This window comes from Phaethon aethereus, assembly GCF_964289735.1.
Source record: "Phaethon aethereus genome assembly, chromosome: 12".
Classification (NCBI taxonomy): domain Eukaryota; kingdom Metazoa; phylum Chordata; class Aves; order Phaethontiformes; family Phaethontidae; genus Phaethon; species Phaethon aethereus.
Window position 1 is genome coordinate 19,558,841 of NC_138588.1, and position 19,640 is coordinate 19,578,480.

The following is a 19,640-nucleotide window of genomic DNA, read 5'->3' on the forward strand; positions in this document are numbered from 1 at the left end:
CTCTGGATGCCCCACCATTACCTCCCTGTCCCAACAAATGGTGTGTGGTGATGCAGGGGATGTGTGCAATTCTGAGCATGGCTATAGAGCTCGCTCTAGGAGAAGAAAGAAATCTCTCTTTCATCCTAATTATTTCAGACTTCATATTGTTGTTGAAAGATGCACGTGGAAAACAAATCCAAAGATTACATTCCTGGCTTTGGTGGGGAGGGGAACAAGCAGGCGAGCAAACACCTGGAACTACTAAAGTGAGTGGGATCAGCGGCTGCATGACAATCACGTGGAAAGACTGACTCAGAATCCCCCATGAACAATACGTTTTGTGGCGTCTTTCTTTTGAACCTGAGCGGGTTTGAGGTTTCAATGTGTTGACTATAATTTGTAGTAGTTTGAAAGCAGGGATGAACAGTGTGCTGCGTGAACCCAATTCGTAACAATTCCGCGAGGGTACTAATCAAATGCAGTCAGTAACAAAGGAAAAGAAGTGCTTTGTGTGAGTGAGGGGATGTCACTGCTACCCCTGTGTGTTTTGAATTAATGGGTGTATGAGCCCCAGGATGTTGATAGCACAGCCGAGTTTGGTGGGGCTAATTGACTTACAACATCTGCTCCCTTTTTCAGTTAGTTTCTGCTGCTCCCTGTTGTTTTCTAAAAGGTCTCTTCCCATCTAAAAAGTACATTCCTAAGAGTTTCTCCATCCTCATAAAGAGACATGCAGAGAGGGAGAGCGATGCAAAGGACCAAAATAGCTTAGTTTGTCTAGGCGTAGCAGTATGTTTCCAAAGGCTACTTGGAAAACTTGGCACAAAATACGTATGTCTCTGTAAGCTTTATTAAACAAGCAAAGGTTCTTTCCTGTGACTCTATGTGTCGGCACTAAAGCAACCTGTATGTTTGGTGATTTTGTTGCTGATGTTTCCTTTTCTCTTAAGGGGATACCAGCAGCAGGATGCCCACGAGTTCATGCGTTACCTTTTGGACCATCTACACCTGGAACTCCAGGGCGGCTTCAATGGTGTTTCACGTTCAGTAATTTTGCAAGAAAATTCTAGTCTGTCTGCAAGCAATAAATGTTGCATGTAAGAGGTGTTTGTTTTTTAATTTCTTCCAATGCTTAATGCCTTTGTGTGGGTCTGTATGTGGTGGATCTAAAATGTCAACATCATGGTTGGTTCCTTGGTTAGGTAAGTTCTCTTCAGTGCCTCTGTAATGTTACAAATTACAAAGCTGCAGGTTCTAAAGGCTTAGCATCCTAGAGGATGTGCTTCCTCTCAAAAGGACTGGCGTTTTTCATAGGTGTGAGTGAGCGCACAGGCTCAGCTGTAAATCCATTGTAATTCATTAGTCTTTCAGAAATAAAAAAGAACCAATTCTGTATTTTCTATTCTATACCCATACAGAATTCTTTCTTCTCTTCAGACAATCTGTCTTAGGGTGGTGGATGGCCTGAATGGTACAGGAGCAAAAAAGGTCACCAAGTATTTCTTTGTAGGTTTAAGTAAAGTAAGTTGTCAGCAGCCCTCCTGGGTTAATGACTGAGCAATACAGCTACGGTTTGAAGACAATTTTCCGGCAGATGATCTTGCTATATTTGCATATCGCTTGACACAGTTAAAGCTTTTTTTCCTGGTAATTTTGATTTTCATGTTCCTGCATGTCCTGAGACAGAGGTAATCCACATGCTTCATTCCTCTTGCTGTACTTCTCAAAATAGTTGTTTCTGAATTCTGTCCCAGATGTGTTTTCTCTCAGATTGAAACTGTCAGAGAGAGAAAACATTTTAATTTGCTTCAGGAAGGACTGTTAAGTGAGTTCAGCCTGCGCATTTGGTCCCTAAGTCCCTGGATTCCCTATGTAAGAGTTGAGTGAGTTTTCCCTTCTTATACCGATTAGGGCATAGTAAGCTGGTCTGAGAGATGCGGGATTTTATAGGTGCTTCATTAGGGAAAGCCTGGAGTTTGGACCGTGCTCGTTTTGCAATATTTACGTTGCTTTGCTGATACTTAAAAATCCCACAGAAGAATCCTAAAATGTTCTTAGAATTGAAGTGTGTTTGAAAACTCAACCACTTTTGTTTTGTCAACATTTTGAATGACAACAAACACCCACGCAGAACTTAAACTTCGCTCACATACAGTAACTGTAACTTTGGCTGCTCAAGAGCATGGTGAGGTGGAGTAAGCACATAAATACACTTAAATGACTCCAGTAAAGGAATAAATGTGCTGTGAACGCTCTCTTCTTAAAGGCCAGTTTATTTGGGTAGCCATTTCCTTCTGCTCAACAAGAAGCATTCCACTTAATTAACTGTAAAGAGGTAGGTGGAGTGCAGATAAGGAACACGGGTTTCTGCAGGCTTGGGGTGTCAGCTCTGCAAGCACAAACAACAAGCAAGCTTAGAAGTTGTAGAGTAATATCACTTAAAATTATTTTTTTTTAATGGGACTATGAGAAGTCAGTCCAGTACATGGTCTGCTAAAAAGATTAAGTAAGAAAGTAATGAAAGCATAGAGAACAATGATGATGATGCATATTGGTTAGCATATCTTAATGCAACTTAAGCTGTCTTTCTTTGGATGTGAAGTGCAGACATACGCTTTAAGTAAGTAGTCAAAATTACTTGGAATGAAGGGTGTAGCATTCAAACAAAAATATGCTCGACTGACCTAAGAGGGAAGAATTTTTGTTTCAGAAACAGCCTTAGTTACCGGGCTAAAATGCTGTGTACCCTGGTGAGCATCAGCTCTCCATTGTAGAAATGCCATCAACCAGCATACTTTCCCCGCTGGAATTTTGAGCATCTGCTTAGAGCACGTGTGGTTCGCACTTTCTTTAGGTGCACAAGATAAAGCACAAGTGTTACAGCAGCCAAATACTTGCACTATACAGTTCTGGGGTGAGTCAGCTTGGTCGCTGTTTATTACCCATGGACAAAACTGCTCTGCCTAGTAGCTGTAAGTTGTAAGCAGTAAACATGTAACAGATATTGAAAATGAAGCTCAGACATTGACTGACTTTACCTCTCTGATGATGTGGTTTGTTTAGAAATGGAGCATCTACTGTTGTCACGGCAATTTTTGGAGGCATTCTTCAAAATGAAGTCAACTGCCTAATATGTGGGACTGAATCTAGAAAGTTTGACCCATTCCTAGGTAAGATGCCTCTTGCTTTCAAAATGCTGGCTGGCTGGCTGACTGACTTGACTTAAAGAAGAAAAATGAAGCTGAAGCTTGATATATTTACATGTCACATGACTGAACCTGAGTTTTAGCCTGAAAAGATTAGGCATTGGTTTTATTCAGCCCTAATGTTTTTTTTATTATTATTTTTTGGTTTTCTAGACCTTTCGCTAGATATTCCAAGTCAGTTCAGAAATAAACGTACTAAAAATCAGGAAAACGGACCAATGTGCACACTACGAGGTAAGAGCGCTTGGATGATGGAATCATTACCAGGACTAAGAATATATACTCTTCAGAAGACCATCTATTTCAGAGGAGTCAGGCTTGCACCAAGGGTGTCACTTGGTGCCACGTGCCATCTAGTTTGATGAGATTCTGTGGTAGAAGATGCCAAAACCATTTTCTGTGCAGGTTTTACCCCAGTCACTGCGTATCGACGTGCTACTGTGATAAAGTGGGGCTGAGAAGTGCTTCCAGAGGTCAGCTAAATAGCAAGACGGATTCCAGCAGAGGTTTTTCTTTTTGTGATCAGAGTAGTTCTCTAGTGTATTCCAGTCTTGGCAGCTGCCACTCATCTGCATTGGTGCCCGCGGGCATTTGCGAAGGCTCGGCGCTTAGAAGCGTGTGCCCCTTGCGCATAGATGGCTCTTGGGTGTTCAGCTTTTCGACCAACATACATAAAATCCTGCAAAGTTCGGCAGTAGTTAGTGCTGTTATTGACCTCATTTTAAAGGATGTAAATTTTTACAGATTCGTGAATATACTTGCTGCTACTGTTAATCAAACCCCCATTATTTTCTCTGTTGGCTTTGTACCTAAAGCCAAATCATCTTCGAAAGGTAAACAGTTTCTGTTAGAGAGTCATTTAGTTTCTTTTGAAAACAGTTGTGCTGAATGTTGGACAGAATCTGGTTTGGAAGGTGGGAGGTTTTGTGAATGCCAGCCTTTCTCCTGAACTGCTTATAGCTGTGTTTTTGGGAACAGGGAATGCTGGATGTTACAACACGTTACTGTATTAAAACTCGCTATGACACAGCTTCTTGCTGTACAAATGCCCATAATAACTAGAACGACTGCAGCAGATATGCACACCTTTTCTATATTGCTGTAGTTGTTGTAGTTCATGTTACCAAAATAAACCCCCTGATGTCATCTTGAATCGGGTTTCTTTCTTTGTGTGGGTGTTTTGTTTGTTGTACCTTGTTCTTTTTTAGATTGTCTTCGCAGTTTTACAGACCTGGAAGAACTTGATGAGACCGAGCTGTATATGTGTCACAAATGCAAAAAGAAACAGAAGTCCACCAAAAAATTCTGGATTCAGAAACTACCAAAGGTTTGTGTAAGCTTGAAAAGTTAACAGCGTGACAGTACGTGGAAGGAAGTAACAACTGAACCATTAGTAGAACACCACCTAACCCCAACCCTCCCATAGGCCATTGCACATGTCTAGCACCAAGTTCAACCTCTTCCTCTAATGCATCCATTTTTCTTTTTAACCCTGTAGGTGCTATGCTTACACTTGAAACGATTTCACTGGACAGCGTATCTGAGAAACAAGGTTGATACATATGTTGAGTTTCCCTTACGAGGCCTAGACATGAAATGCTACTTGTTAGAGGTATGAAGACTCACCGATGCTTTCTGCAGAAATTTGTTCCGCGACACGTGTGTCTGTCTGTATTACAAATTATCGTAGGTGCTATTGAGATCTGAAGAGTTTTCTTTCTAACCACAGCCTGAAAACAGTGGTCCAGAAAGCTGCCTGTATGACCTTGCTGCTGTCGTCGTGCATCATGGTTCCGGGTGAGTACATGGAGTAAGCAGGCTTCTTGGCAGAGACCTTCTCCCCACTGAGATGGAGTACCCACAGCATTAGCGAAGGTTGTTCTGTCCCTAGTGAATGTCTGTGTGTGTGTTTTTACTGCTGGAACTAGGCTGAATTTAACTCTGGATGGATCTGTAGTCATTCCTGTGAATGCCCACTGGCAGTCTTTGGGGATAGTGACTAGAAGCGTGAGACAGAGTAAAAGTAGTCTAGTTCCTCTAGGAGTGGAAAACCATAAACCAAGAGGGTGAGTGAAGAATTCTCAAGGGACCATCCAGAATTGAAGGCCTCGCCTTGAAATGCTTAGTACAAAGCAGAAATACTTTTTCCTCGTGTATTCACTCTGAAAGGCATGTGCCAAAAGAGCGTGTGTGCATGTTTGGGACCATTGTAGGCTTAAGATTGGCCCAGCAAAAGCCATTACTCTGCATTTTACCTTCTCTCCTTCCTACAGGAGCGACTGCTAACAGGCGTGCCACAAGGTTGGCTAGTATTCATGTTTTGAAGTAAAGTTGCCAGGTTTCTGTTTTGGGTTTTTCCTTTTCACAGCCCCGGATGGATCTGTTGAGAGTAACAGTAGTGGGGACAAGAGAACTGTTTTATCTGGAGAGAAGCATGTTCTTGTTGTTTAGGCAATTACTCTACAGGTGGGAGCTGTGGAAGAAGTTTTCTCAAAGAAACTACAGCCCATTAGTTCAAAACCTTGCTGATGCCCGAATTTAATTTAAAGACGCTAAACGAGAAGATCTTTTCAGAAAGCCCCTCCCTCCTCTGGCCTTCTCTGGCAGAACAGTTTGGACTCTCAGAAAGATTAGACTAGTGAAGGGCAGCCCTTGTAGCACCACAGTGCCGCTGACTGGTGCTGCAAAGTTGTAGGACAGCAAAGGAAAGCTGGTCATGTGATTAGAATGGAATTAGATGGTTGGAAGCATGGGTGTGTGTTACAACATGCAAGCAAGCAAAAGCTGGCAATGAAAATTGATGGGTTTGTAGTTCTGGTATGTTAGATGCAAGAAATACAGCTCCAAGACATGCATCTGTTTAAGAGAACTTGAAAAATTGTCATCTTGGTATTCAGGGATTTGTGTTGCTGTGAGTGCTTTTGATTGTGTGTGTGTGTGTGTTTCTGAAAATACAGCATAGTGAAATTTGTATAAGCTACTGCTCGAATAACAGTGGGTAATAGACTTGGGTTTTATGTAGGCAAACATGAAGTTCAGTGTTGCAAGAAGCCTTGCTTGCAGAAAACTATGGGATGCTAGTAAGTTCATATGAAAAAAAACCTTTCCACTCATCCCAGTAAGTGATTATTTTACTTAACGAACATAAAACTTCATTTGGAGACCTCTGAGCCCCCCAGAGTACGAGGGGAAGCGTCTTACCAACTGTTGTGGAGGGCGCTCAGTTCCTTTCTTCCTCTGGTTGCTCGAAGTCTCTTAGGGCTAACAGAAAAGGCATCGGCAACTGAGGTGGTCTGTCTCCTTCTGATTGTCCTTTCTTTCTCCGCCTCCCCTCCACTGACAGCGTTGGCTCTGGACATTACACCGCCTACGCAGCTCATGAAGGCCGCTGGTTCCATTTCAACGACAGTACTGTAACTTTGACCGACGAGGAGACTGTGGTAAAGGCCAAGGCCTACATCCTCTTCTACGTGGAACGGCAAGCCAAATCTGGATCAGATAAACTTTAATACCTCCCCTTAATTCTTACTTATCATCAAGTCCACCGGACAAAACATTTCCATTTTTCCATAAATACTTGATATCCAAGACTATTAATTTCATTGTGCACTTTTCAATTTCCTCTTGTGGGTTTTAGTTTTGTTGTGTCAATGGTAGCATTTGACTTACTGAACTTGGACACAAACTAACTTTTTTTTAGTTGTTATACCAGAAAACCTCAGCAGATTTTGATTTGCTGCTTTAGTTGTGATAACTCAATTTTTATATATATAGTTTCATGAAATACTTAGTTATTTGACCTTTTTATATTAATGTTTTCAGTTCTCACTTTCTAAAGGCACATTTACATCCGAGAAGCTTTCTATCCTCCTTACGAGCAAGATAAATGTACTTCTGATTAGAAGAGCAATACAACTTCACGCTGTTCTCACAGCGGTTACGTAGATATGATTTAATCCCTTTAAATCAAGGAATTGTTTGCACGTACTATTTTCCCTCGTGCAAGAAACTAAACAGTGACCTCTGAACAATCATTCTTTGTCTGCAGAAGAGAGGAGATGTGGCATCATTACATAGACAAGGTAACTGCTGCTATATTGGTGTGTATTCAGGCTGCTGACTTTCAGGAATCGTTGTAAATAAACAGTTGGTTCAATTGCATCAATGCTGCAGTTTACTTCCAAGTATTCCTCATACATGCTTGGCCCTCCCCCCCCCCCCCCCCCCTTCAGATTTAAAAAAAGTAAGTATCTTAAGATCTATACATGGCTAAATTGTGTTGAGATTGATGATGTTTGTTTTAACGGAACCAGAATTGCCTTAGCCACTTCTTGGTTTAGACCGTCATCCTGCCATTTGATCACGAACACTTACTTACTTGGAGACTTCCGGGCGGTGGGACCCCCAGCTAGGCCTAGATAGAGCTCCTGGCAACTAAATGCCTGCAGTTCGCTGACAACTGAAAGGAAGCCGATGGCGTCCCAGGTGCTTCGCATGGCAAACGTTTTATCAGCCCACATGCAAACTGAAGGGGAGATGCTCGCAGCATCGCCTGCCCGAGGGGAGGCGATGAGCCAGGACTGCTTGGTGACTGGAGCAGACTCAGACTCGGGCAGCTGTCGTGTTGACGCATGGGCCCAGGGTGGGATCTTTCTTTACAGTCTCTCGGCGAGCACTGGAGGCATGATACAATTTCTAAAACTTGGCTAGGTAACGGAGAAAGATTTCTGTTCAAAAACCAAACTGAATTTTAGCTGGCCTGCTGTTCTGGAGGGTGGAAGTCAGCTACTAAGATTTAAAACAGGTGGGGAGGAAAACCAGTATTGCAAAAGCTGGGGGAGTCCCCACAAAATCTGAAACTTGACGCATGCTACATTTCAGTTCTCTTCCCCCAGCCCCTCCTTTCTAGCTAGCCTCCGTGGCCTAGCGAGGAACCGGACACTCCTGAAGTCTCAAAAGCGTGGTAGCAAGAGCGGAATTTACTTACTGTCGAGTCACACAGTCAAACGGCACCTTTTAGTTGTGGTAACAGCAAAAATAGAGTAGTCTGGAAACGTGCGAGAACTCCAGCAAAATCCGATTACCCTTTTTAGTTAACGCTTCTGGAAGACACGGTCGTACACAGTAAAGTTTCCCTACAGACTGTACCCATGGTGTACGCCTCCATTTCCTTGCTGTGCGTTACCTCCTAGCTGTACGCCGACAAGCATAGAGAGCGATGGCAATCACGCGTTTTCTAAAATGTCAGTTGTCACAGCTTTTTCACAGCATCTTAAGCCAGGAAAGAGAGAAAGTGGCTTCATATAAAGCTGCAGAAAGTATTCAGCATTGCTAATGGTATATGGCTATGTAAACTGTACACTACTTAAAACCTATAGTGATTATTATTTGATACCTTACGTGACATATATAAGGATGTCGTCTTTTACTTAAGCCAAACAATAAATAGAACTGTTCACTGCTTTAAATTGTAGACAGTTTGTCACCTACCATTTCTTCGTTTTTTGCAGCCAGAGCCTGCCTTCACATCAGAATAGGGAGCCGTTACCATTTATCCAGGCAGGAAAAGGTATTTGAGAGACTTCATTGGTGCGCGGGGCATGTGAAGGACCCTACCGCGTTATTACCCCAACGGGCGGCCTTACTGCTCACAGGTAGTTGGGGAGTTCAGTAGATTGTTCTGGCTATAGCTGCATTTTGTCTGTGCATGGACTGGAGTGCTTTAGAATTTTAGTTTTGAGAATGCAAAGCTTAATTAGCTACAGCCCAGAAGCAGTTTAACTTACAGCACTCAGGGGTATGCAGTGTTCTCGCAAACCAGTGATGTAAATGTGCCTTTCTGTATTTTTAGAAACTTTCAATTTGTAATCTTCAGCAACATTCACTTATTTTTTTCAGCAGCTTCTGCTTCTCCAGTTAGTTAATTATTTGGGTGAGAGTTAAGTTCTCATTTCACTATATCCTTCCTGTAACACTTGCTCAGTAACATTAAGGTCTTGGGCAATGATATCTATCCAGCACGGTCCGTTTGAGAGACGGCCATGGGAACGCCATGCAATCACATCAGGCTTGTTCTTGCCGCAGGTGCTGATAAGGACTCGGCCATATGCTTTGCTGGAACAAGTACATTGTAAGTCCTTTCCTAATTTGACTTCCTCCCACTGCAAACACAGATAGACAGTATGAACAATTTGTTGTGGCAACACAAGTATTTCTCTTCCTTGTGGAGAACTTTGCTTATCCACTGTATTCTATTCAGTGTGGTGTCAAAAAATTAAAAAAAACCCAAACAAAAAAAAAACATAACTGAGCACTGAACCAGCAACATATACTGCACCTGGCCTAGTATTAAATTTTTAACCTTATTGTATATCCTATATTTATCTACTGGGGGGGGGGGGGGGAATGGGGATATCTCATTTCATTTAAGCCAAATGTTTCTTTTTTCTAATTACTGCTGATCATAGTACACACTAAACTAGCAAGAATTTTTTTCTTGCAACACCTGCTCTCTACAGGTCAAAGACTTGCAGATTTTTCACCAAAATTTGTCTGCTCAAAAGTTGTCCATTTGTTAGTAATTGTTTAGCCACGTATACAACTGGAGCCAAGATTTATGTGAAACAAAACTGCAAAGTCTCCAGCCCTCCGGATACTTCCGCTTTAGTGTGTTGTATAGCGAGCTGTTCAGTGCGGCATTTTGCGAAACTCTAATTAAGGCACTTACAAAGGGAGCTCCTTCTCATCATACGGTCAGAAGGTGCTTTCCAGGTGGCGACAAGATGCCAGCTTGAGAGGAGAATTTGAAACTTTCAGACAGGCAGGGACAGGGGACTGACTTATACGAAAAGCAGGAGGCCATTTATAAGGATTTACTACATCAATGGAAAGCATAACACGTGGTGTTCAGAAGTTTCCCCGACAACGTCTCATAACTGATGTGTCTGTGTCTTACTGATGAGATAATCGGCACCTTGAAAATGGATTCCAATTGTGCTTTAGGCTATCCTCAAGTACTGTAGTGCCATAGTTGTTTGTTTACCATTAAAATCTAGCGTGTAATGTTCGCTGAGGCTTACTGACTGTGCTCATCTTGTGTGTTTCTGGAGCATTTCCAGGTTGAATGTGAATTATGTCTCATTCACAGAGTGCGTTTATGGAAAATGTGCCATTAAAGCGTCTCCTTTCCTTAGAAACTCTTCTTGTCCTTCTGCAGGCAGAGTATTGTACCTTGTTTGGGGGAAAACGAAACAAAGCCAACTGAAGTGTTCCCACCATTTTTAGCATCTTAACCCAAAGACAGGATCTACCTGCCATTCAATTTTCAAGGGCCTTTTAACAGCTGTTCATTTTTATGTCAAATCATGGCGTGTGTGCTCTGTGTGGACAGAGTCCAGCCTAGCACCGGTAACCTTGTCATTGGAGCTTGCTTGCTTGTTGGGTTTTTAAAAATAAATAATATTCCTGTGCGTATTACAACCGCAAGCAGTCTCGACTATTTAAACCTGCTCAACAATGAAGGTAAGTTCTGAAAAGGGTGAGGGGACAGAGTGAGAGTTGAAAATGCTAGGATGAGAATGAAGAACAACAACTGCTGGCCCACCGTTTAAGCTAAGCTGCGGTCTTCTAGCGCCTGGCTTACCTGGTATGTGGAATCTTCTACTCTTCCTGGCCCTGTCCTGGCTTCATGAAGTACTTGTGCCTCTGTCCATAGCCTGTTTCTGAGCACGGGCGGGGAGCAGGAATCTCCTCCTCAGTTCAAGGAGAATATTAAATGATGAAGGCTAGGAAACCAAAAAGCTAAGTACAGCTTACCGTACGTATGTAGTAGAAAACTACTAACTCTAAAGAATTAAGCAGATCCACAGTTGGCTTGCCTTTGAGCCACTGTGTGTAGGCATAGACATTACCCAAGCACAGGTAAGAAGCTGAAGTAATTGCTGCAGGCCACAAACGAATTTCAAATCTTGTTTTCTCAGAGTTGAATTTCAAACTTCATTATCATGGTAAGAGGGAAAGATCGACATTGGTTATCTGTCCTATACTGAAACAAACCTAATTAAAATGCACAGCTCTATAAAATCTCTCAGCTCCTGAAAATGTGCGAGCCACTTAATTGAAAAATTCCTGCAGCGCTGTTAATACCTACCGATTAGTTAAATGTATTTTCTCGTCTTAACACCACAGAGCCATGGGCATAAGCCACCTTCATATGCAGTGGTTTTGTTTCACAAACAAACCTAAAAGGTGTATGCGGGGCTCTTCATCGTTGCTTTTAATTCTAACCTGCCATTGGCTGTAGCTTTGTTTTTCTTCTAGGAGAGGCTTTCTGCGAGTTTCTCCCTTTACTGGGAAACAGAGCCATTTACTCCCAAAACCAATTCTATATAGCCTTTTCCCACCAAAACTTCCACCTCTACAGCAACACGACTGAAGCTACTAAAACAACACAAGAAAAACTCAAGCTGAATAGAAGACATCTATTAAAAGCACAAGCCTACAAGCAGCTAAACATAGACTTGCTGCTCCCAGACACGCCTTGCTGTGTACCGCTGCCTTCCCCATGCAGAAGGCAGGGAGACAAACAGCTAGCTTTGTTTATTCAAGTAACACTCTGCAGGAAGCTGCCCGTAAGTCTGGGGCTTCTAAATTGAAGCTGCAGACTCTGTGTGTGGCGGTGTGCTTTAAACCACCCAGGGAATTTTTCAACTCGTTCTACAAGCAGTTTGTGAAATTTCATTATCCGGTATAACAGTCCTTGAACACGAAGCAGAAGTCCAACCTTAGGAAAAAAAATCCATGAACAAGTAAAGGCTAAAACTGTTGTGCGCTGCAAAAACAAACTTCGCCTCAGAAAGCCCAATCCTCCAAATGTGAGAGGCTGGTAAAGCTGCTCCTTGCAGCTGTAGCTACAGCCCCCAGTACAAGAACTTTGCTAAACTTAGAGGAGTGCCTACAAGGGAAAAAACCAAAATCCCTTTTAAGGAAGCATTCCATGAAAGTCAAGTGCTGCTATTCCACATGCCCATTCCATTCCCTTGTAGAAACAGAGCAACAGTTTCATGCACGCACGTTTCTTTTCCCTTCCCTGGTCTTGGCTTCTGCACCAGTTGTTTGCCAAAAATAAACACCGTTCCACAACCATATATGTGCAACAGCCTTCTGGTGATTCCGAGCCCCCTCCAGCACTGCCGGTACTCCACAAGGCCAGGAGACTGCCGTCTTTCTACCACGCTCTGAGGGGCTATGCATATAACCCAGCTGAATCGGGAGTGCCTTTTACATCTATTTTCTTTTCTGGACAAAAACAGTAGAAAAAGTTTAGCAAAAACGTGTCACCAGTTGCTAGAAGTGTTTCAGGATCCTTTACTGTGGTCTTTGTTGAACTTTCATTCTCCAGTGGAACTAAAGAAGGATAATTTTCTCCTGGGACCTGCTTTAAAATACTTATCCATCTGCTGGTATTCAGAGAGAGTCAAGGTGTGTAACATTGAGGACTGGATGAAAAACAATTTCCAGAAAGACTTCTGTAACAGGCACGAAAACACTGTCAATGATTTTTTACTAGAAGTTTGCAACAGGTACGTTCCTTGGGTGTGAAACGCTACATCTGCCTTGCAATGAAAGAATTCAGAGCTATTTATACTCTCTACTCCATATATCCTACCTGAAATGGAGCATTAAGTACGTGAGTGCTTTGACTTTGCAGTTTTAATACAGTCTTAAACTGGTTTTATAGCGGCAACAGTGTATACTTCATATTGACTTTCCTTAAGCCTGTTTTTTCCCTACCTTTTTTTTTTTTTTTTTTGGAGGAATGAATAATTATTACAGGAAAGTGCACCACTGCCTACTAAATCGCTGCTTACTTAAACATACTGTTCTGGCGGTGCACAGCATTGTCCGGGGCGGCGGGGGCATGGGGTGGCCCTACAGAAAAGACATGATTTCCAATAGCGAATACATGCCGTAACAAAACCAAGTTCATCAAACACACCGCATTTGTTTCTTTCTAAGAAGTACGTATTGCTTTCATGCTGAAATTTAACTCTATCTTAGCTTCTTATAAAATACAGTAAAGGAAAAGAACTAGCACTATGGAAAAGCAGCTCTGGGTGCACACCATTTCTTACAACAGCTTTACTACTATAAAGCAGCTCTAAGGAAAAAAAAAAAAATTTAATTACATTAGGAGGAGCAAACGGGGTGGAGGCAATCCTAGTGTTTCAGTAACACCCAGCATGGCTGTGGTCCTAGATTAGAGCTGAAAGGGGCGTGTTGGTGCCCATCCTGAAACAGCGCAGCCACAAGAAGGCAGGCAAAAAGTTCTGTTGGGAAGTAACAATCTAAAAACCCCAACAAATTATAGGATACTGAGAGGACGCAGTGTCTTGGTGAGAACCAGCAACACTGCAATCTCAAACCAGACATTTAAGTTGCAAGTACAAATTTTCACAAGGAACTGATAAATGTCAGTTTGGAATGTCTACCCTGAGGCCACACTTCACTATTTCCATTTTTTGCCATTACAAATTGGGATTCAGAACGAGAAGGCAAGACCACAGCTCTGCAGAAATAGTTTAAGTGCCCTTCTCCTCTGCAGCTTCCATAACCCCAAACTGGTTGCTGGACACAATTCAAGGCAAAGCCTGTAGTGTAGTAGGCAATCCGAACATCCATCAAAATCCAGTAAATACCATTCAGCCTTACATGGATTCGTTTCCACAAGTTAAAGTGAACTCTTAAAAAATACTTGTCCTGCCCCCCCTCTCCACTTCAGCCCAAGACAGACAAGTTCCTGCCTTTTTTTGCAGCAACGCACTGAAAGCGTTTCTATCCCAACAAAATTCCTAGCATCCTGTGCAAAGAAAAATGCAAATGAAACAGACATCTACCTTTTCTACCTGAGTTTGGAGTACTTCTCTTCTGTTGAGGAAGCGAGATGGCAGGTCGGAACCTTTCTTGACCTTGCCCGCTTTTAAACCATTTGTTTTTCTACCTGTTTGTAAGTGTAAAGGGAAGGAGTAGCAATAAGAGCACGCAGCTGACATGATCTCACTTTATCGCCTCTGCTCAAAAGGTGAAGTCAAGCAGCAGCGAGGCGGTGGGGCGAGGTGGAACGTTGTATTGTAGCAGTGTTTGAGGAGAAAAGAACACGCTGTGGTGATGGCAGAGCCCTTGCCCCCACTGCTGCCGTACACCTAAAACCCCGATAGAGGCTGCAAGCACAAATCTTTATTACAGAAGTGCTTGCAGACACCTTGCAGTTCTTGCAGGATGGAGGCTGGCTAACAGTTCTGTCCACAGGTCTCTCAAGATCAACTTGTGATCTTGCTACAATCATTTTCCCCTGCAGTAACAGAGCCTAAAGAAGTCCTTGTGCTAATAGAGAAACATGAAGCTGCATTTCGCTAAACAGATGGATAGCTGAACCGCTCGCTGCTACCTGGAGAGAGGTGTAAGGCAGAAACCAAGCGCTGTACAAAAGGCTTTGCAGGCTGGTCAGCACAACAGCTAGTCGTAACTGCTCTTGCTCCAGTCTTCTACACAAGGACTATTAGTGTAAGTCATCAACACACTGACTCGAAACAGGCCTTTTCTGCACTTTCCCAGGTCTACCCAAGCAACAAGAGAGAAAAGCTTTGTTAATTCGCCACGTCATTGTTTTAACAGCAGAGCTCTTGCCAAGTTTCGGTGACTTGAAGGATGGTTTAAGAGGTGTGTGGGGTTCAAACATCAACACTCTTAGTTAGTAGCTGGCACCTATGCAGTAAATCCAAGGAGCTGAAATACACCCATTAGTCCCCGTAAGATCCAGAGTGGGAGTGTCTCACTGGCCCGTGCTCAGCATTGTCTACACGGCAGCCTCTTCACTCAATTCTCCCCAAATCCATCCCGACTTGAATCTCGTCTCTACTGTGTCTTCATTCTCTGTGCTCAGAGAAGCGCAGCGCCAAGCAACTTCTTCAGAAAAAACAATGCAGCTGCAGCTTAAATAGGCACTCACATCCCCTTCTCCACTGTGTCACCTGAGCTATAGAGGCTGCTACTGACAGAGAAAGCAAAGAAGGTAAGTTTTGCGATTAGTAAAGCTAAGCATTAAGATCCACATACGCCCCCACCTGCTCATGCATTCTTAGCCCTGCTGATGGAAGAGGAGGTATTTTTCTAACATTGACATTTATTCTTGACAATACTAGCTTCTCCAAGCTCTATTACTTATTTTTCCCCGCATCTCACCTGTTAACGATCATGTTTTCAGGTGTCCAAACCTGCTCTCTCTGACCCTCTCTGGTTGCGGCCATGTTACAGACGACTGCATCTTGCTGCTTCTCAAGAACTGCCCAAACCTCAAGACACTCAAACTGGAAAACTGTGTGCGGATCACTGACCAGACACTAGAAGCAGTGACCCTCTATGGGGGATCACTGCGAACGCTCCACGTGGATTTCTGCCGGAACGTAACACAAACCGGACTAGAGAGAGTGAGGGAAAAATGCCCTTCCGTAATGCTGAGAGCAGAAAGGAGTGCTAACATGATTCCAGACAATAAGCCAGAAAAAAAGCTGATGCTTGAAAAAGCATCTAGAAAATTGGTTCAGCTGTAAGTGCAACAAACTGAATAAACTCACTCAACGTGGGTGTTTTACTTCACCTCCGCTCTCCTCTTGAATGGCATTGCTTCAATGAACTGTGCCTACTATCCTGCAGTCTGCTTTAAGTCCAAACAAACAGTTGATACGTTTTGTAAAGGCTGCACTGGGAAAAGGCACGCATCTCCCCTGGGACGGTCTTAAGGAAAAAACCTGTTTGCTTTCTGTTGTTCCTCGAAACTGGAAAACCCTGCATTGCTGTCACAAAACACTAGACCCGATTAAGGCTGAAAACTGCAATTCTGGTAACTCTCTTGTTGCAGACGAGTGGAATGCACCTCACTCAGAAGAGAGAAACAGCAGTCTGTTTTATTGAGGTAAAATGATAATTTGAGAGAGTTCAATAAATTGGATGGAATTTAACAAAGTTTAACAGTGGTTCGGCAGGGTTCACTAAGTTCGAGGGCAAGGCTCACCTCATTAATTACTGCATGGAAGAAACGTACAAAGGAAAACGAGTTAGAACGATTCACACCGAGACCAGAGCTTAAAGAAGAGCCCCCCACTGCATCACGAGGTTCAGAGTGGACCCCCTTGCCTTCTAAACTCCTCACGTAATGGGAAAGGGCATAAAGCCGCAGCAGATAGAGCTTGGGCAGTGGTATGATTTGCACAAATTTCAGGGAAGGAATGAGTAACAAATTTCTGTTAAAGGATACATCTATACAGTCATTCCTCCGCTAAGGCCGATGGTGCACCGCGCCATCCGAGATCTTCCTAGCGAAAGCAGAGTACCCGACAACCATCGCTCCCTCAGTGACTGACATTTGTAGCTGACTTGTCAGACTTATTTATTAAATGGGGGATGCACGGCGATGCACACAAAATGCAGTTTGACCCTTTGCACAACGTACTTTGACAAGATACGCCAAGTTATTTTTTAAAGTTGACATTAAAGGAAGCACAGTATGAACAAATGCCAGTCTACAGAACTAACCTATGGGAAAAGACAGTCACAACCTATAGCTTTAAACACTAAATTAGGAACACACTACAGTAGAGATCTTTATCGAAAGAACAAACCAAATGGCTATTTTCATCCCAAACCACAAGGTTGTCACTTTCCTGCATGCTGTTCTGCTACATGGAAGTGAAACCTTTTTTTTTTTTTTTTTAATGAAGGCTTGCTCTGGCCTAGTCTACAAAATGTTTTGACAGCAAAGGCTGGCGCAGTTTCATTCTGCTATATAAAATTTGCCTTGATAGAACACACTGGGATTCGGTTGTGGTATTGAGTCCTCGGGACTGGTAACATCCCGTTCCAAGACTTCTCATGGACTTAAGAGATTTTTGCCCGAGGACAGGTAAACATTTCAGAGTGCCACCTTACTGTGTCAACTGAACTGCAGTTACCTGTCAAAAGTTTTACTTCTTGAGACTGTCTCAGTATAAAGAACAGAGAAAAAAATCAGTGTGATCATCCAGTTTGAATTATTCAAGTTTTTGTTTGAACTCCAGCATGCTTTTTTAAAAAGCACCCTGTCTCAAACACTGGGCTTTACTCATATGTGGGAGCATGTCCTCACATTCTGCCTTCCGTTATTTTCCACTTTGGTCAGCAATTCTGACGTGAATTCAGAATTCTGGACTCCTGGAGAGCACACCATAATATATAATCCTGCCCATTCTTGCTGACTCTGCAGCTGAACTTGCATTTACCTTAAATCTCTCTCATCCAATGCAATCCTCTGAAGAACTTTATGCTCACAAAAAATGACAGATGGTTACATCTGGCTATCGATAACGTCGTTTCCCTTAGAGGACCAGACGTCAGTTCAACTTAGACATCAAACAGAAGGCTGCATACAGAGCAGTTCGACAAACTACAGAGCCTGAACAGTTCCAGCTTAAATCACAATGAAGTCTACGGCAGTCAACATTTCATTTTACATTAAAACCTTCCATACAGTAGGAAATACCTGAGTGTGTGTGTGTCCTTAAAATCGAAGCGAATTTAGAAATATTAGCGTTTGGAAATACTGTTCTGTGCTACAGAGAACGCCAGCATTTCTGTTCGGTTACATAACAATTATTCAAGACAGTCTGTCACTACCGCAATCTGTGTGCATATACCATAGCAAGCCTGTTTCTCATCTACATGAGGGGCTCTGCAATTGCTGACAATTAATCTTGCTGTACCGGTAACAGAACGGTGATGAAATCTGCTAGCTAGAAATACATGAACTGGAACTTGCATCGCTGGAATTCAACTACATCAAGACTATCGGTTTAAAATAATCCGATAGCTTTGTTACATTTTAAGAGTTGTATCTACAGGTATAGCTTTGCAGACTTGCTACTTGTCCGCATTTTAATCTTTTATATATAACTGGAAGACTACAACAGCTAGCTTTTCCTCTGAGGAACAGGATTTGTGACTTCTTAAATAGTTATTCAACAAGTTATTAAAGGTTGACAAATATCTAACACGAGACATGTTTTTTTTTAAATTTAGAGAACAGCAGGACCGGAGTACATCTCCAAAACAAAAAGAATGTGTGAAAAGCTACTATTGAAGCAGACCTTCCCCCCCCTCCCCCATCCCCTCCCCCCCCAGCCTCATTGACGTCTAAACCGTAGAAACAAGTTCTGAAGTTAGGCCTCAATTACTTAGGAATAACTGGTCTGAGTGTCCAACTTCTCATCGTGTTCTTTATACAATACTGTTGCTCCTTTTATTAAAGCTACGTGAAGAAAAATGCTTAGGGTGTCGTAATGGAGAACTTGTCTCTGATGCCTCAAGTAGTCTTAAAAGAAAGATTTATTTCAACCGATATATTCTTTCGTTCATGTTTGAACAGAAAGGAAGGAAACATGCTATCAGAATTCCAATGAAAGCCAAGTTGTACTGCACGAGTAGTACTGTAAAACTGTATTTCCTATCAGTTTCTCTAGGAATGTAAGTTTCAAACAATCTCAGCAGAAATATTTTAATAGACTACATTCCTAGGGCTTACCCTTTCCTCTGCAAGACGTGACGAGCTAGCTACGGACTCCTGAAAATAGTCTTTATGTGGTGCATCAAAAATGGAAAGAGGACTTTACAGCTCTCAGCATAAGGGAATATACTTACTCCTCCTTTCCATTGTGGTTAATTGATCCACAGATATCCTTTGGTACTCTCTAATTTGGCCGGGCTAAGAAATACATCACAGCATTACAGTAACTTGGTCAAACAGAGCTGAAATTCTAGAGAAATACTTGATCCGTATGAGTATCCGTAAAGAAACACTCACCCAGAAGACAAACAAAGGAAACAATGTAATTATTGCATCTTCAGAACTCCAGAGAGATTTAGCGGCATGACACTATAATATTCTGGCATCCCATTAACTCATTCCTAGAATTGAAGTAGGACCCTTATGCACTACAAAGTAAGGAACAGAACTGGAAGCACAGCCAGGAAGGACAAACAGCAATCCTAAAACAGTATTTAAGACTTGGAAAGAAGATTGCTGGGCTGAACAAACTTACTGTGATGTGGAAATTGGGATGTTGACACAATTCCTACCTTGGATACACTATTCTTGCATGGAAAACCACCAGTTTCACATACTTCCTAACAAGCCAAAACAAGGTCTATATAGTCGCATTAGTAACCAAAGACCTTCTCTTGATGCCAGCTCTCTAAGCACTCTGCGATGAGAGATACATCGCAGTAGATGTAACACCTAACACATTTTCAAGTTGCTACAAGATATGAAAGCGGGCTTGCAGCTGTCTACGTATTATTTATGCCTTTTTGCCAGTTTTCTATCAGAACCGCTTTGGAGGGGGGGGAAAGAGGGTGGTGGCGTTG

General features: G+C 42.5%; 2 protein-coding genes across 3 annotated transcripts in view; both read left to right on the top strand.

The window, feature by feature from the left end:
- USP3 (ubiquitin specific peptidase 3) overlaps window positions 1–6,760 on the top strand; it is a 45,040-nt gene extending 38,280 nt beyond the window's left edge. For both annotated transcript variants that reach the window (XM_082004939.1, XM_082004940.1), the window contains 7 exons: window positions 933–1,079; window positions 3,046–3,152; window positions 3,342–3,422; window positions 4,397–4,515; window positions 4,687–4,800; window positions 4,918–4,985; window positions 6,532–6,760. In XM_082004939.1, the coding sequence (XP_081861065.1) occupies window positions 933–1,079; window positions 3,046–3,152; window positions 3,342–3,422; window positions 4,397–4,515; window positions 4,687–4,800; window positions 4,918–4,985; window positions 6,532–6,697 (802 nt within the window). In that variant the 3' untranslated portion in view covers window positions 6,698–6,760. The remainder of the gene's footprint in view (window positions 1–932; window positions 1,080–3,045; window positions 3,153–3,341; window positions 3,423–4,396; window positions 4,516–4,686; window positions 4,801–4,917; window positions 4,986–6,531) is intronic.
- Window positions 6,761–12,434: 5,674 nt separating this feature from the next.
- On the top strand, window positions 12,435–15,796 carry FBXL22 (F-box and leucine rich repeat protein 22; the record flags this gene model as incomplete). The annotated part of the gene is made up of 2 exons (XM_082005164.1): window positions 12,435–12,769; window positions 15,451–15,796. 2 exons carry the CDS (start codon window positions 12,435–12,437, stop codon window positions 15,794–15,796), a joined length of 681 nt encoding a protein of 226 aa, XP_081861290.1.
- Between the last annotated feature and the right edge of the window lie 3,844 nt (window positions 15,797–19,640).